The sequence below is a fragment of the Erithacus rubecula genome (genome assembly GCF_903797595.1).
Source record: "Erithacus rubecula genome assembly, chromosome: 1".
Classification (NCBI taxonomy): Eukaryota; Metazoa; Chordata; class Aves; order Passeriformes; family Muscicapidae; genus Erithacus; species Erithacus rubecula.
In genome coordinates this window covers 26190086-26205125 of record NC_136658.1, presented here as the reverse complement: position 1 = coordinate 26205125, position 15040 = coordinate 26190086, and the positions used below count along the sequence as shown (strand labels likewise).

General features: G+C 50.1%; 1 protein-coding gene across 3 annotated transcripts; it reads left to right on the top strand.

Moving 5' to 3' along the window:
• Positions 1-7477: 7477 nt before the first annotated feature.
• Positions 7478-14097, top strand: MLF2 (myeloid leukemia factor 2). 3 transcript variants are annotated; one of them, XR_013776095.1, is made up of 9 exons: positions 7478-7574; positions 7755-7827; positions 9555-9681; positions 10137-10172; positions 11597-11650; positions 12043-12168; positions 12505-12664; positions 12749-12985; positions 13510-14097. XR_013776095.1 is itself a non-coding variant. In XM_079319679.1 (7 exons), exons 1-7 carry the CDS (start codon positions 7778-7780, stop codon positions 12922-12924), a joined length of 729 nt encoding a protein of 242 aa, XP_079175805.1. In that variant the 5' UTR covers positions 7701-7777; the 3' UTR covers positions 12925-12987. The 3 variants fall into 3 exon arrangements, 1 of the variants encoding a protein (XP_079175805.1); XR_013776096.1 differs by lacking the exon at positions 7478-7574 and having other exon boundaries at positions 7701-7827; XM_079319679.1 differs by lacking the exons at positions 7478-7574; positions 13510-14097 and having other exon boundaries at positions 7701-7827; positions 12749-12987.
• The last annotated feature ends 943 nt before the right edge of the window (positions 14098-15040 follow it).

Below are 15040 nucleotides of genomic sequence, written 5' to 3'. Positions count from 1 at the left end.
GGGGACGGATTAGCAGTCGCATTCCCCGGTCCCCATATAAGGAGGGGCTCGGGCTGGGGTTCCTGATTGGACCATTCAAATGAGCTCTCTGCCTGGCAACAGGTTCGCCATTGGCTGGCGGGGCCGGCGCGCCGGCGGGGCGGGGGCGCGGGGCCGTTTGGTGCAGTGCGAGGCGGGAGGGGCCGCTGGCACGTGGGGCGCGGGAAGGCGCGCGAGGGCGCGGGCATCGCGCCGCTCCCGTCGCCGTGCCGCGGGCATTGTCCCGCACGGCTCGGCCCCCCACTCGCCCGGGACCGACCTCCCGCTCCGGGCCACCGGCCGGGCAGTGCACAGCGTGCAACACTGACCCCTGCCGCCCGCCCGTCTCGAGCCCGGGCTCTGGCAGGCACTCTGCCGGTGCCTCCCTCCGGGTTGGGAGGGATCACCGCCCAACTCCGAGCTTCCCTTTAGGCAAAGGTCGTTCCTGCAGAACCGCAGGTGGTCACTTGCAGCTGCAGGGATTTGTTGCTAGCGAAACAGATGTTCCTGTAACTGTGCTTGTGCCCGTTGTTTATCAGCTTGAGCAGACTGGGATGACTAAATTCCCTTCACCTTCCACAGAAGGTTTATATTGTCCCACTCTTAGTCACAGGCTCATACAAAAGAAAAAAGAAAATAAATCTGCAGGCGTTTGCAGGCCTACCTACATACAGAAGTAAGCGTGCACATGAGCACATACAGATGTACACGTGTATTCATTGTCTCAGGTACAAGGCAAGGTTATTAATACATCTGGTTGGAAAGTGCATTGGGGTACACAAGCCCTTCCTGTCATTCAGATACAAACTCAACCTCTGTGCAAAGTAATGATTTAGAGCTGGTGCTTTTTGAGTTTAATAGAATGTGGCTCAGTTTGAGCATTTAACAGCAAAAGCTATTGGTATTCGTGGAACAGAGGGCACTGAGTACATATCTCCTGAAGGGAAGTATGAAAGAGATTGGATAAATTATAATCTGTGTGACAGTGAGGTAGAAGGTCCCCACCTTGTCATCTTGTCTCCTCCACAGTTACAGCTGCTTTTCTCCTGATCTAACTAATTGATGTTCTTCCCAGCTGCATGGAGTGCAGAGTGCCTGCCCCAAAAAACAGTCCTGTAACTCAGACGCACAGATCTAGACTAGTACCAAAATAAACCAAATTATGAAAATGCATGCACTAATTTTTTTCCCCCCCTACTGTTTCACAAAACCCATCTGGCCAATTTCTCAGGTCTAGATGCTATCAGCCTTCCAGCCCTGGTTTGGCTCAAATACCCCTCCTTCTTCCTTCTCTTTTGCAAGAAGAAAATCTTAATTTCTAGATATATACCTAAGAATAGGACACCCCAAAAAAATCTATAGAGTGGCTGGATGTTGTTCCTCTCTGCTTCTACTTGTCAGAGGGTACGTGGCTCATTGCTCTGTTGTTCTCACCAATCCAGGATTTTATCCTTTTCCTTTACACACTCAACTGCTGAAAACACAAAATTACATCGACACATATCCTTTGGCAAAGACATCCTCACATTAATTCACAAACAGGCCTTGACACAACATCCTAGAGGGAAGAAAGCAAAGGATTATGTTCAGAGATGTTCCCGTGCCCAAAGCTCCGTGTTGACACAGACTGCGCACCCACAGATGCAAACAGACAAACACTTGTTTGTGCAAGGGGAGCTTGTTTCCAGCAACCTGTGGGATGGAGCTGTTGGGTCAGCACTACAAACTGGCATGGCAGCAGCGACCTCTCTTTTCCTCCCCAGCACTTGCAGTGTACAACCTCACATTGTCCCTTCCACGCTCCCCACCACATCCCCTTTGCAATTTTTACCACATCTGCTGCTTCTTGGCATTTGTCTCCTACCTGTGTTCTTGGCAGCACTTTTCCCATGACCCTCTCCCTGCTTCTCTTCGTGACATCCTGTATCTTGTATACAAAATTCATCTCACATCCCCTCCTTTGTTTTCCATGTGTCCCATTTTGCCCCCATGATTGTATCAACTATGCTTTTCCCGTCAAATCCAACGTAAAACTCTTCTTCATTCCTTGTGACCTGCCTGTTTCAGCATTCCGACTCTTCTTGCCCTTTGGATCCCGGTGATGAGATTCCCTGGGCTTCTAGTGTGCAGCTGCTTCCCTCAAGCCCTGAGGGTATCCATTGGCTGTCTCACCTAGCTCTTCCCTGTGACTTCTGCTCCTCCACCTGATCTGTGCCACTCTGCATTTCGCCTGCCAGATCGATCTGCAGCTTTTCTCTGCTCCTCTCTCCCATCTGTGCTTTCCCCTTTGTTGCAAACGCAAGTACATTCATTGTGCGCTCTGCAGATGCCAGTCCCTGCTCAGTATGTTCTGTAGTCTTTGTCTGTAGTTGCTTTGCCAACTCAGCAGAATATATTCCATCCTTTTTGGGGACTTATGTCCTTACACAAAATGAGGGAGGTGCAGAAGTTACACTGTCTGTGTCTGCCTGCAGCCCCGACAATGTCAATGTCATTTTCTCCACAGAGTGTCACAATTTTGGTCCTGTACCCTGTCTGGTGTTTGCGTGGGTGTGTGCATGTATTTAGGTGCGGTACATACCTGTTTGAGTAAGAAGGGGATATTTTCCCTCTGTTACATGCTTTTGCTTTTGTGAGTGTAGAAAGTGTGGTACTTTTCTACTGAGGTGTGCGTTGAGCTTGCAGGCGTGTGCCATCATACGTGAGCACGTGGTTGAGATGTGTTTGGGCTTTCATGCGTGGTATCTATTTTTCTGTTCCTAACAAATGCAGGGTGAATGCACCTAGAAGCAATTATTTATGCATTTTGGTCTTTTACCTTGCTAGTCATGTCACCGTGTTCTGATGGGGGGCAAAGGGGATGGTGACTTTTGTGTTTATTTTGAAGGTTGAACTAACTAACTATGAGCCATTTTCTGAGCAAAAGCAAAACACAATAACTGGGTATTTTAAGAATTATATTTGCTGAGCTAACTCCTAAGTGGTTCCAAACCTCTTCCAAACTGTTTGTGAATAACAAAGGAGCAGAAGGATGTGTATTTGCATTAAATTTTCTTAGATTTACATAAATCCAGAAACAGAGAATATCTGTGCTTCCACTTGCAGCAAAACTAGCAAAATCTCAATGTGCAGAGGGAACATGTTTGAATGCATTTATATATTTAACCCACGCTGTTCATCTTTCTGTACTGTGCCCATTAAAAACCCCGGCAGATAATCTGCTTTGTTCTTTCACGATGCCGCATACTGAAGTTAAGAGGAAATACCCAAGAATTCGACCACTGGCCAACTTTGCATTGGGAAATGGCTTCCTGAGAGGCAGCAAATTTAAATAAGCCCTGCAGGAGGGCTGGGAAGCAGGGTAGGTAACACAAGGAGAGGAAGCAAGAGGAGTAGAAGGGAATGACGAGGGGTAGGTAACAAGCCTGTCAGAAGACTGGAAAGGGGAGGGATGTTTTCAATCGTGATTTTATGTGAGCCTCTCTTTGCTAACACAGCACAGATGGAGGTCGTGGTTCTCAGTCACAGTGTGACAGACACACTCTTAACACGAGCAAAATATTCTGAAAGTAATCGCTGCCGCACAACACAAGCTGCAGCCACCACAAGCTGGCTGTAGCATCCCAAATATGAATTGTCACATTCGAGGATCAAATCAGAGCTGTCCTTCACTCAGGGTGCCCTTCATCTGAGGTCACTGTTAGTTGTTGGGTGAGGATTACGTAATAGGCACAGATGAAGGGAACCAATGAGGAAATGGCTGTGGGTAGCTCTGACTTCTGGTAACGAGGATTTCTTTGTCTTCCAGGCGTCCACAGGGGCCCTGGAACAAAGGGCGCCTTACGAAGCTGTTTCTGCCTTCCCGCTCCGTGCCAGCAGCAGGTAGCAAGGCACGGTTTCTCACCGTGCCCTTTGTTTACCTTCACCACGTGATGCTGGGCTTGCTTTCCCCGTGCCGTGCCGTGCCGTGCCGTGCCGTGCCGTGCCGTGCCGTGCCGGGGGGGCCGGGGGGGCCGCGGGCAGCAGCCGGCGGCGGCAGCGACGAGGCGGAGCCGAGGGCAGCGGCGCCGCTCATCGCTCCGCGCTCTGCCCTTCGCCCACCTCCTCCGGGCCGCCTGCTGAGCGCCTTCTCCCTCCCCTGCTCCCCGTCCCCGCCGCCCCCAGCACAACCTGGGCAGCTCAATGAGAAGGGGAAAAGGAAAAAAGAAAAAGAAAAAGAAAGAGAAAAAAAAAAAAAAAAAAAAAAAAAAAAAAAAAAAAAAAAAAAAAAAAAAAGAGAGAAAAAAAAAAAAAAAAGAAAAAGAAAGAGAAAAAGATAAAGAGAAAAAAATGAAAAATAAAAAGAGGAAAAAGAAAGGAAATTGAGAGACATAATGGTTTTTATTCATGGTGAAAAGAGAAACGGCCTGAATAGAGGGTGTGAGAGGAGCAAGATGGGAGCCTTGCTTTTCATTCACAGCCCCACGTTGCTCGTTGTTCTGTCCCAGCAAATGGCCATCCCCTTGGAGCACGTCGGGCATAACGCGGTGAGTGCTGTGCAGAAACCTCTCCTAAGAATACTGCAGTAACAGATCCTGCATTCCTCAGAGCTCTGGCCTTGTCCACATTCCACAAAAAGGTTGCCGTTCCAATGCCTCCTTTCAGGGTTTCACACAGCATTTGCCACCAACCTGACTCTCTGCAAACAAGTTTCCCTCAAGGTTTGCTGAACTGGCAATGGCCCCGGAAATGCCGGCTATGGTAAGGTGTCCATCAGGTGCAAAGACTGCCTTAAGGCTGCAGAAATACTGAGGGAGAGCCACAGCCTCAGCCCCCAGTCCCACAAACTCAGCCCTTGGGTTGTGCTTGCAGAGGAGCAGCATTAGGAACAGAAAAAGGATCTGCAAAGCAATGTTTGTTCCAGACTTTTTTCTGTTCCTTTCCCTTCTGTGTTTGAAGGCAGCGATGCCTGACTTATAGTTTGGAAAAACAGAGAGTCCTACCATCTCTGGGACATTGCAGGTGTGGGAGGATCACTAGTATCAAAGGGACAGCAATTTATTTTATCCCAGATCTAGGGAAAAGAAGAACATAAAAAAGAAAAAAACTCAAAGAGATGTTTACATTTCTGCTCTAGAAGCTCTTTACCTCCCTTTGCATCCTGACACTTGAGGTCAACTCCACACTCCAGACACCAAAAGAGCCTCAGAGCAAAAGGAAAAGACACCAGACAGGAAAGGCTTTCCAGACTGGAAGTCTCTGAAGGATGATTCAGGTTTGCAGAAGCAGCATCGGAGAGGCTGAGGCAGTGCCAACAAGGGCTTTGTGTGAACTTCAGCACTCACAGATGAGCTCTGAGCTGGTGATAGGAGGCTGTTTCAGCAGCTCACTTACGACCACCCTCCCTCTGGGAGATTTGGCCTTGCTTACCTCGTGCCCTGCCCATAGAACTTGTGTCCACCTCATGATCCTGCACCATTGTGCTGTCGGCAGTTCCCCTAATGTGGATGTTTTTGTTTCAGCCTCTGCAGAATGCAATTACTGTGTACAGAAGGGACTTCTGAAGAGCCTTCTGCATGCGCACAGGCATGGGCCTCCCATGAGAGGTCTTCTTTCTCAATACCCAGCAGTTTTGAGATCTGCTGTAGCAAGAAGTGTTGCCAAGTCCTCTATGTATTCAACCCATGAATTATGCTACTGGGTCATTTTCCTCCGTCAGACTCTGAAATCCAAGGACGTGGCTCCTGCCACAGCTCAGGAGCTCGATTTCTCAACCACTTCTTGCAACCTGCTATTTCCAGTCCTCTGGCACAGGTCCAGTCTGGCTCCTGCACATGGTGGGCCGGATGCAACAGTCAACAGAAGCACCACTGAGGAAGCATGCCCTGGGCTGGAGCTGGCATGAGTCAATCTCTCTCTTCCCTGTAATCCAGTGGAGCTGACTGTAGCTGAAGGCATCCAGCATTGCCCAGAGATGGTGACAGAGGTGTCATCCCCCCCTTTCTGGAGATTCCCCACCACTGCTGTAGGTGCACACAAGTACCTACGCTTGGCTGTGATTCCCAGCGGCTGTCCAGGATCAGTGATGACCCACAGCTGGCTTACAAAGTATCTCCCTGCCTCTGCCAGCAGAGCCCTGCATGCACACACTGTCCATGTGCTCAGCACAGCCCAGCAGCTCTGTGGGTGCCTCCTACATGCCCAAGCCGTGCAGAACGCCTGAGGTAAGTGCTGCCTCTGCAGTGGTCAGGCACTGCTGTGGACTCTGGCCGGGAATCAACTGGCTGCGAGCCACAGGGGTTACTACAGAATCGCGGAATATTCTGATTTGGAAGGGACCCATCAGGATCATCGAGTCCAGTTCCTGGCCCTGAACAGGACCATTACCAAGAGAGTATTGCCTGAGAGTATTGTCCAAACACATTTTGAACTCTATCAGGCTTGGTGCTGTAATACATGATATAATGTAATTCGCGTAAGTTTGTAAATTAATGTCGAATAAATAATGTTTGTATGAATAAAATAATAAAAACTCAGAAACCAAAAAGAGAATCACGACGATGAAAGGACACAGATTGCTTCATCACAGCATTGTAACAGCCAACAAAAGCAGGAGAGCCCAGATTAACAAGTAAATAGACGTAGCCGCAACGGAGATGGCTCTCTCTGTGAGATTGTCTAGGGAACACCCAAACGATGAGCCCCGATAAATACCCCCGACTAGGATAACCAGAGCCATCGGGAAAGATACATCTCAATAGTACATCTCGATGACGGCTTCCGTAAACCAAGACCTGCCTTCATCAGAACTCATCGTCTCCCAGAATATGGTTTTGTCCAGCCCAACGCAGAGAAGGGAAACCACATGAATACGCGGAACGACGACAGGAGACAAAGACCTCTGCTCCGGGCTAGGGAAGACTGTATAAAAACTGGTCTGGCCAAGGTGGTTTTGTGAACATCGGGCGATCCGGGGCGGTGGAGTTCGGGTCAGAGCGTGTTCACCCGGCGCCGATCCCGGGCTCGGCGCTGTCCTTTACGGTTGTGGCTATCGTGGACCGTGTCCCGGCCACGAAATAAATTATCGCTTATTTTTGATTATACTCAATTCGGCTGAATCTCTTTATTATCTATAACAGTGCTGTGGCTATTTTCCTGGGGAGCCTGTTTCAGTGTCCAGCTACCGCGGGGATGCAAAACCTCTTCCTGATAGACAGCCTAGACCTCCCCTGACACAGCTTCGGGCCGATGCCACGGATCCTGTCCCGCAGAGAGCAGGGATCAGTGCCGCTGGTGAGGAGGCTGTGCGGAGCGATGAGGCCTGCGCGGTCCCTGTGTTATCACCGCATCCTCCCGTTCCTTTCCCGGCGGGAGGTGCGGGCCGGGGGCTCCGCCCGCGGAGGCCGCCAGGGGGCGCTGTGCCGCGCGGCCCCGCTTGGCCCGCGCCCTCCCGCGGGGCGGCGCGCATGCGCAGCGCGGGCGGGGCGGAGGCAGCGCGGGCCGGGGCGCGATGGGCGCGGAGGCGTGAGCGGCCCGGGGGTTCGGGTGCGCCGAACCGGGACCGCCGACACCGGCAGGCACGGCCGGGCTGGGGCCGGGGCGGGGCCGGGACCGGGACTGGGACCGGGGGCGGGGGGGAGCGCTGCCATCACCTGCCCGGGCTGGCGGGGCGGGGGGGCCGGTTCCTCCGCTCCGCTCCGCCCCGCCCCGCTCCGCCCTCAGCGCCGGCTGCGCTCACCGCCCTCTCCCCTCCGCAGAGCCGCCCCCGAGCGAGGGAAGCATGTTCCGGCTGATGAGGGATGGCGAGCCGGAGGACCCCATGTTCGCCATGTGAGTCGGGATGGGCGCCCAGCGGGGAGCGGGGGAAGGCGGGGGGGCTGCGGCACGCACCGTGCCCGAGGAGCGCTGCCCCGCGTCCCGGCGGGCGGCACAGGCGGCCGGGCCCGGGAGCGCCGCGGCAGCGCGGCTGCGGGGACGGACACAAACACCCGCCCGAGGGGCAGCGCCAGCAGCGGGTCCTGCGAGACTGGAGCGTGGTCTTGCGGGAAAGCGTAATAAAGTAGGCCAAAAGGCATCGCAGTCTGAGAGGAAGAGAGGGCTGGAATAACTAATCTTTTTCTTTGCGCAAGGATTTTTTTTTTTTCTTCTTACGCAGAGTAGGGTTGCAGTCGAGATAGATAAAATCTGCTGCTCTGTCCAGTGTTTGTTGCTGTTCTGCACAGGAAGTCATTAATGGAGCTGGAGAAGGCTGCTGAAGCAGTTGTCAAGTTGTGAGGAACAAAGTAAAAGAGAAGACAAGGAGCAGTTTTGAAACACGAGTATTGAAATCTAACAAAGGTCCCAAGAACTCTTCCTGGGATCCCTTTCACTGAATGTTTTTGTTTCTGTCCTCAGTACAGAAATTGGATGCTATTGATAAATTTTGGCAGTGACACCAAGTTGGCAGGCCTTGCCAATGTGCATAAGGAATAGATTGTAATACAGGAAGAATTTGATTATGTTAAACAAGACACTACTAGAAATCTGGTGAAATTTTTGAGTGTAGAAGAATAGTCTGCTTTTTGCTTATGAAATCAGTAGTAAGCAAGAATTTTATCAGCTGTGAGCAAATTAGCAGGAGAGGAGACCTTGATGTCCCAGTTAGTCACTGAATGACAGTCTTCTCATTAACATGGCAGGTATGAGTCTAACTTTTATTATGGGAAGCATTTCCAGTAGAGACAGAAAAGTATTGGTTTGTAGTGGGTACTTCTGTGATCTCAGGAATAATCTATGCTATAGAGGTCATTAATGCTCAAGAGGGATAATTGCAGACTACAAGATGTGCAGGAAAAAAGCTCTGGTATTTCCCAGAAGTTTCTTATTGTGGCCACTGTGTTCTGTGACTGTTTGTCCTTACCCTCCTTTTCCTCCTTTTGCTTCACCAACATGTGTGATTGAATGCAAAGGAGGGAAAACCTCTTGAGGCTGCAAAAGGAGGGAAAACCAGTTAGGTATCCCAGTTATTATTCCCTTTCTCCATCAAATCTGGAAAAGCTTTATGTGGTCTCAATGCCGGGGGGGCAGAGGGATGTCAGCCCATGCAGTCCATTCTGGAGGTTCCAGTCTTGCAGTTCACTTTTTGTGTCTGTGTACATGGAGGGGTGAGAGGATGATGTGTAGCTGATGTGCTCCCTGATGCCCTCACTTTGCAACCAGAAAGGTCTTAGTGCACCTCCCTATAAGAGGTGTTATAGCAGTGAGGTTTTGGAGTGGCCTTGGCCATGATTGGCTCCAGAGCAGTACTGGAAGCAGACAACCAACCTACTTCATTGGTTCTGAGTACAGAAATTAGTACCTGAGAGATCTTCTGTGGTATAAAACCTATCACAAGAAATGTGATGACATCCAGAGGTCCCTTCCAGCCCCAGTAATCACCATAGACAGCCCAGAATTCTCAGGATTCTGAATGTTTGGACTGGGGAGGAATGTGCAGTCGTGTAAGAAAAGCTCACAGTGGGAGGAGTGGGTTATATGGTGCTTTGCCCTCACCGTTGCTCTCTCCTCCTCTCCCAAAGGGATCCCTTTGCCATCCACCGGCAGCACATGAACCGAATGCTGTCTGGGAGTTTCGGCTTCGGGCCGCTCCTCGGCATCACGGATGGCACCACGCCTGGGGCTCGCCAGGCTGGCCGCAGGATGCAGGTAACACAGGGGCTGAGTACAAGCCACAGCTTCTCAAACTGCCCTGGCAGCTTGTCTCCCACCCTTCCTGGGTTGGGCACCTCCCTCGCCTCCACGCAGGTGCTGGGTGCAGAATAAATCTCTTAGGCAGTGGTGTTCTGGTCCTTCTCTCTATTCCACCTGTATTAAGGTGTTGAATGCAACTGCATTCTAGGTTGGACGGGAGGAAGGGAATAAATATGTGGTGTTTTTCAAGGATGTGAATTCATATAACGGGGAGAAATGTAGGAGCATCACCTCATGTCTGGTTTGTTGGGGGTGATGTGACTTGAACCCCCAGGAATCCATGGGGTTTGTTTGTAGAGCCTGAGCGTTCCCAGTTCTGTTTTTTAGAAGGGTTAGCCTGTTCTGGTGAGGATCTAGTGTTTGGCTGTTGCAATGTCATTCTCTGTTCTGTTTTTCTGTTCTCCTGGCAGGCAGGAGCTGTTTCACCCTTTGGGATGCTCGGCATGGTAAGTTTTCTGTTTTTCTGGGTCAGATTAGAGGCTTTCCAAGTAGTGGCTCCATACTGAGATTCATCAGCACTGCCTGCAACCCGTGCTAAAATGTAGCCATCTGTGAGCATGACCAGCTATTCCTACAGGTAGGGAGGATGGGAATGTCTGAGGAGACCAGGATGAGCTTTAGATTTATAGTAAATAGAATAGGGAAGAGGGTATTGAGCTGAAACTGGAAGCATCTAGTTTCTCTTGGACCTCTCATTGAGTTGCTTTATGGCTTCAGGCCTTTACCTTGTTTCCCCTCTAATGTTATAATCCTGTCCGTGAGCTGTTTTTGAAGAGGGAATCTAACCCTGTGTCTGTGGGGAAGTTGCATTTGCACTTTGACCAGAGAAAAGCCATAAAGCTGTTATAGCACAGTATTTCATGGGAATTGGGACAGTTAATATCTAGGAAGAGCAGGTAGTGCCTTAATAACTTCATATGTCTGAAAAGAAGCTGCAGATCTGGAGGTAATGAAGGAACTGTGAGGATGCGAGGAAAGGACTTGGCCATCAGTAGGCAGAGGGGATTATTGCACCTCCTTTTCCAGCAGTGGCAGCTGGAGAAGCCACAGAATACTTCAGGTAAACAGGGCTGGAATGAGAATGGCTGTGTGTACGTGAGAGCAGCGTGCTTGGAGCGTGCCAATCTCCATCTTCCACTGAAATAACACAGTGGAAATAGGTTATTCCAGATCCAGCAACTTCAGCTGTCTTGCTCTGCAGAATTGCCTCAATGAAAGAGACTTTAGCGTCCCGGAATTTTTGTAGCTCAGAGGAGGATTAATAAGACTACAAACACATAGACTTCAAAGCATAATAACATTGCATGTGAGTACTGCTCTGCTGGAAACGAGAGCAAGAGGCTACTCGAGGAAACAAAAAAAAAGAAATCAGCAAGTTTGAGCTGACATTGTAATTTTGTTTACATATTGCACAATTAACCTGTGAGACCTGCTGGCCCAGGGTGTTACTGCAGCATTCAGGTTTACAGGATGAAAAAGGCAGGTGTTTGTAGGGGAAAATAAGCAAATTTGTTGTTATGCTCAGATAAAAAACTATCAGTGGAAACTTTCTTAAGATCACTGTTAGTGCATGTCTGAGATTTCTTCTCCTAACTTTTCTGAGTCCCCAGGCTCACAAACCCCAGGGCATCGGCAGTTGGATCCAAACTAAAAGAACAACCTTTTCCAGATCATTGGGCAATGCAACCTGAGGGAGTGGAAAGAACAGCAACCCTAAATCCTGTTTGGGGTTTTTTTCTGCACTATTGAAAGAACATGAAAAAACTCAAGGTTCTTCTTAGACAGCAGGTTTTTTGCAGATGGTTTGTTGTTCTTTCTTCATGTCTCTTCCCAGAGTGACTACTCTTGTGTTCTCTTTTCCTTTTCTCAGGCAGGTGGCTTTATGGATATGTTTGGGATGATGAATGACATGATTGGAAACATGGTAAGAGCCCTCCATGAACCATTCTGTATTGAGGGTGCTTCTGCCATCCCTCTGATGTCTCTTATCTTACTATGTTGCTTGGGATGGACTGAGCCACACCTGCCAAGGTGGCAGAGGCTGCAAGCTTTGCTTCATTGCTGGGTGACAGTGACAAAGCTTGTTCCTGAGTGCAGGGAGAGGAGAGGGGTGGGGAAGGAAGTGCGGGGGTGGACTTGTTTAGCAAGAAATAAGTATTAATTTAGCAGGAAGATGTATTCTCCAGAAAAATGGACCCATGGGGATTATACTCTTCCTATTGTGTTTCTTCTTATTTCATTGTATAGAGAGATTTAAATACCATCTCTTCTTCCCTCCCATCCTTTCTTTCTGCCATTCCCCATTCCTTCTTGCAGGAGCATATGACAAATGGTGCTAACTGCCAGACATTTACCTCCTCAACCGTCATCTCTTATTCCAACCTGGGTGATGGGCCCAAAGTCTACCAGGAGACCTCAGAGATGCGTTCAGCACCTGGCGGGGTAAGGAGGAGGCTGCTGGCTTTGCTGTCAGAGGGTGAGCTTCCTTTGGTGGCTTTGTGGGTGGCCACCTACAGCACTTTGGCTTTGCAGTCAGCTGCAGTTCGAGGAGCACATCGTGCTCTTGTGACTCACTGAACCATGCCAAGGGCCCCTGGGAGGAAATGGGAAGTGCTGGCAATGGGGAATCCATTCTTCCCTCTTTGTAGCATTGCGTTTGGCATCCTGGGAGTGGTGGCAGTGCAAATTGGCTGAAATACCAGAGGCAGGAGTCAGGGTGCCTTAGGGGGCTGGGAGAAGGAGTGGAAATGTTGATTCCATGTGGGATTCTGCCCCCAGATCCGTGAGACGAGACGAACCGTAAGGGACTCGGACAGCGGCTTGGAACAGATGTCCATCGGACACCACATCAGGGAGAGGGCCCACATCATGCAGCGCTCCCGGAACCACCGCACGGGTGACCAGGAGGAGAGGCAGGACTACATCAACATGGATGAAAGTGAGTGGTGCCCGTGCCCTCCTCCCGCAAAGCCGGGCGCCCCTTCCCGCCCGCCCCTCCCCACCTGAGCCGCTCTCCCTGCAGGCGACGCGGCCGCGTTTGATGACGAGTGGCGGCGGGAGACGTCGCGGTTCCGGCCGCAGCGGGGCCTGGAGTACCGGCGGCACGAGGGCGGCGCCCGGCGCCACGAGGGGACCCGGCTCGCCATCCAGGGCCCCGAGGACTCTCCCTCCAGACAGTCCCGCCGGTACGACTGGTGAAGGCGGAGCAGACCTGTGGGGGGTGCAGCGCGGCCACCCCCAGACCTACCTACACGCTCCTGTGAGTCTTAGCACCTTCCTTCCCTGCCTTCTGCTCTGGGGCTGCCTCTTTGCCAGAGCGTTATTTTGTTTCTTTGCACTAATCTCACATTATTTTGAAATTCCTGTTGCAAAGGGGTTTTCCCACTTGGAGAGAGCAGGTGTGAATTTTGAGAAGATGCTGAGCTGAACAGGAAGATGGAAGCTGTTTAAGTTAGCTTTGTCACGAACAAAAGACCTGTGGTGTCAGCCTTAACTGATGGCTGAAATAGTAAGATGTGATGTAGGATTGCAATCTGTAGAGTGTTTATATTGTCATTGTGTAGTACTTGGAGACCATTTACTGTCCATCCAGTTTGAAATACGAGTAAGCTCTGGTGTCTGCTCTCCTGTGCTTTGAATAGAGCTCACTAGGATGTGATCTAGTACTTGAAAAGGGACATTTTCCCCTTTTTTTGATGTCTAGACATCAGGTTTAAACATGTCTTTATCTGTCTTCTGCATTCTAGGCGCCACTTACTCTTTTTATGTTTCCTTTCCTCCCAGGTACAGACAGTGAAACTCTGAAGCCCCTTCAAAGCACCACTTGGACCCTACTCAAATTTAGTATTAACCTCCCTCCCACTTAAGAATTAAAACAAAGCAACTAATCTTCTGCATTGCTCTTTTTCACCCCATTTGGGTGTTGCAGTGGGGCATGGGGAATCTCACTGATGTGCAAGGAACACATTAATTGCCCATTCCCTCTGCTGTCCCTTGGCTCTGTTCTTTCTGCCAGTAGTGCTGGTCATGAGGAGCTGCCACCTTGCCTCTTCCATCCTTTCCACTCTTTCTGTGCTGGGTTGGGCTGGTTCTGAAGTTTGTGTTTAGTCCCCTGTGAAAGGAATATGAGGGAATTCTTCTAGAACCCCCTGTCAGTCCCCTCACCGGGATGAAGACTTTGATTCCCCTGCTGCTCCTTGGGGCATCTGTGGAGAAGCAGAAGGATGTGTGCATTGGAGAAGGGAGGAGCAGAACAAAAGCTGGATCAGCCTGTGGGCCCCCTGACCCCTCTTCAATGAGCTCCCCCCACTTTTTTAATTTGTGAAACTTGTAACTAGATGTTTACTGAATAAAGAAACAAACTGTAAAGAATTGGTGGATCAGTCTTTACCTTCAGCCTGTGCCTGCTGTGGAATTAAGTAACTTCTTTCACATCCTTGGAAAATTGCTGAGAAGCTTGGTGTTAAATTCTGAGGCTTTGTTTTCTTACAGAAAATAGCCTAATAGCCTCCCCTGTAGTCACAGAGCGAGATGATGCTCAACATGAAAATTGTGAAAGAAGACCCAAGAACTCACCATTTGAAAAAAAAAGCCCTCTAATTGCTGTAGTTTTGCTGTGCACTCAAGGGAAATTGGTTGGTCTTTCTTGCTGCCTGGTCAGCTGTGCAGCCCTGAATTGGGCCTCTGGGGTTCCTGCACAGACAGGGAATACTTCCATTATTTTCTTATTATATCACTGCAACCGCAGCTGACGTTATGAATGACCTTTTCTTAACTTCTTCAGTATTAGCTGGAAATTGAGAGGCATAAGGAATATAGGACCAGGGAAGATCTCCTGAGTTCTTGGCCAGTTTCATGCTCTTGGCACACACCCTTACACAAACCTTTTCATCAGTTTATTTGGAACAGAAGGCAGGAAATCAGTGCATGACTTACACTTGGAAGTGGTGTGCTGGGATCTTGCGGTGTATCCCTCTGCTGTACGTGTGGGCACTAACAGAGACACACCTTGCTGGGGACTGACTGTCCTGCCCTAAAAAAAGGATGCAGCATCCACCCTCTGGAAGCTCAGGGCAGAGTTTGCATGTGTTACACCCTTCAAGGAGGTGCAGAACCAAGCTGTGGCTGCTGCAAGCTCTGTCCCCACTTCCCTGTGCTGTTTTGTCCCATGGCAAACCCAGTTGGAGTCATAGAATAGTTAGGTTTGGAAGGGACTTCAAAGACAGCAGCCTACTGCCCTTGGCAGTGGAGTGACTTTCTGGAGGTGTCATAGTCAAGGCAAGCCCTGAAGAGAGTAAGGCTGAAGGAGGAGTGA

What these genes read in the sequence shown, in the direction of transcription:
- MLF2 (XM_079319679.1), top strand. Translation starts at nt 7,778, where the DNA reads ATGTTCCGGCTGATGAGGGATGGCGAGCCGGAGGACCCCATGTTCGCC. An exon ending in TGCGTTCAGCACCTGGCGGG is followed by an intron (nt 12,169 to 12,504) that starts GTAAGGAGGAGG and finishes TTCTGCCCCCAG; the next exon opens with ATCCGTGAGACGAGACGAAC. An exon ending in CTACATCAACATGGATGAAA is followed by an intron (nt 12,665 to 12,748) that starts GTGAGTGGTGCC and finishes CTCTCCCTGCAG; the next exon opens with GCGACGCGGCCGCGTTTGAT.